The sequence below is a fragment of the Atta colombica genome, unplaced genomic scaffold, assembly GCF_001594045.1.
Source record: "Atta colombica isolate Treedump-2 unplaced genomic scaffold, Acol1.0 scaffold401, whole genome shotgun sequence".
Lineage (NCBI taxonomy): Eukaryota > Metazoa > Arthropoda > Insecta > Hymenoptera > Formicidae > Atta > Atta colombica.
In genome coordinates, this window is record NW_017259511.1 from 54,836 (window position 1) to 56,359 (window position 1,524).

The 1,524-nt window shown below is 34.9% G+C and overlaps 1 protein-coding gene across 1 annotated transcript in view; it reads left to right on the forward strand.

The window, feature by feature from the left end:
• Nucleotides 1-899: 899 nt before the first annotated feature.
• Nucleotides 900-1,524, forward strand: part of LOC108691133 — a 2,175-nt gene continuing 1,550 nt past the window's right edge. The window contains exon 1 of the mRNA XM_018198786.1: nucleotides 900-1,125. Within this exon, the coding sequence (XP_018054275.1) occupies nucleotides 900-1,125 (226 nt within the window). The remainder of the gene's footprint in view (nucleotides 1,126-1,524) is intronic.

The window sequence follows — 1,524 nt, forward strand, 5'->3', positions numbered from 1 at the left end:
AGTCTTAAGAATTCAATAGTAAATTGGTGCGAAAGTTCCATCAAACGTTCTACAATAAGATCAAAATACTTTTTCTTTGACGTTTCTAGAAAGTCTTCTATAATCGTTTGACAAACTGTTGTCGATCGGTATTTAAGTTTCTCAAAATTTTCAAGTAGAAATTGCAGAAAATTGTTCAGCGAAAAATGTTCAGTGAAAATATCTCGAGAGCTTTCAGTAATGGACGCATCACTCGAGTCAAACAATTCAAACGAATTTATAAGTAAATAGCATAAGTAAGGTCTATAACAAGGCTTTAGAAAATAATTTTATTCGATGATGTGTTAGTCGAAATCTTTCAAAAGTATATATTGCATACAACAAAAGATTCATTTTTATTTATGTAATTAAACATTTCATTATATCTCCTGCTGAAGATAGTAAAAAAGGTCTTGTTTCCTGAAAGGTTTCACTATCCGTTCTTGTGTAGATGGCTCAAGACATTAAAGTCCGCACACAATGAGTTATTTCTTCGACAAGAAAGCATAATTTCTAGAAAAAAAACTTCCCCAATGGAATAAAGTATAGTATTAACTCATTGTAGTTGTCGCGGTCCGTAAACTCATCAGACAGTTCAACGAGCCGAATAATCACCTCGGTCGTTCCCGAAATTATTCATATATTTTTTTCGTTGTCTCGACTGTGTCGAATTCGATGCATCACGAAGGAGAGAATTCCCTCGCGACTGACGGTTTGGTCGTTTAGATTCACGATATCTTGCCTATTTATTGTCAGTAATACGTTATAACCGAGTCATTCATCTTCTATTAGGAGAAATTTGAATAAAAACCCGATTGAAAATCCGACGAGTCAGTCTTTGTCTTGTGTTGGTGAAAAGAAGCGTTGTTTTCCTTTAAAGAATGAAAATATTTCCGATACTCAGCACGCTCGCGGTTTTAATTGCCGGTCAGGATACAAAAACTGTGATATTCTCACCTATTTCTTCCGGAAATGGATCGTCTTTGGGGATGGAAAGTAAAATCGAGCCGGTGCTTCAATCGGATATGACGCGAGCAATCCTTGCGACCCTCGCACCTCTACCGCCGTCGCCGCAGCCGATGCTGCCCTCGGATTACTTTTTCCCCGGTAAAGATTTTTCTATTTTAGTTACTCTAAGAGAAAGAGACGGCGTCGTTTGATCACTTATCCTTTGTGCGCGGCTATAATCAAGCTCAACACGTCGCGCTTCGGTCGTCGCATTAATATCTCAAAGCCGAGAAATCATTTTTGAAATTGAAATGCATCGCTTATACTACTTAAGAGAGAGAAAAAAAATGTATTTAAAGCACACAATTTGTTTGTAACTTTTTAGAAAATGGGACTTATTTATAAAAAACAAATGTTATATGATACTTATTAGAAGTATGAAAAATTAATTAATTATGTAATTAATCATTCGAATAATTAAATAATATATATCTAATCACAAAACAGCACAAATATGTTTTGATTAAAAACTGAACAATTATACACATATACACACAC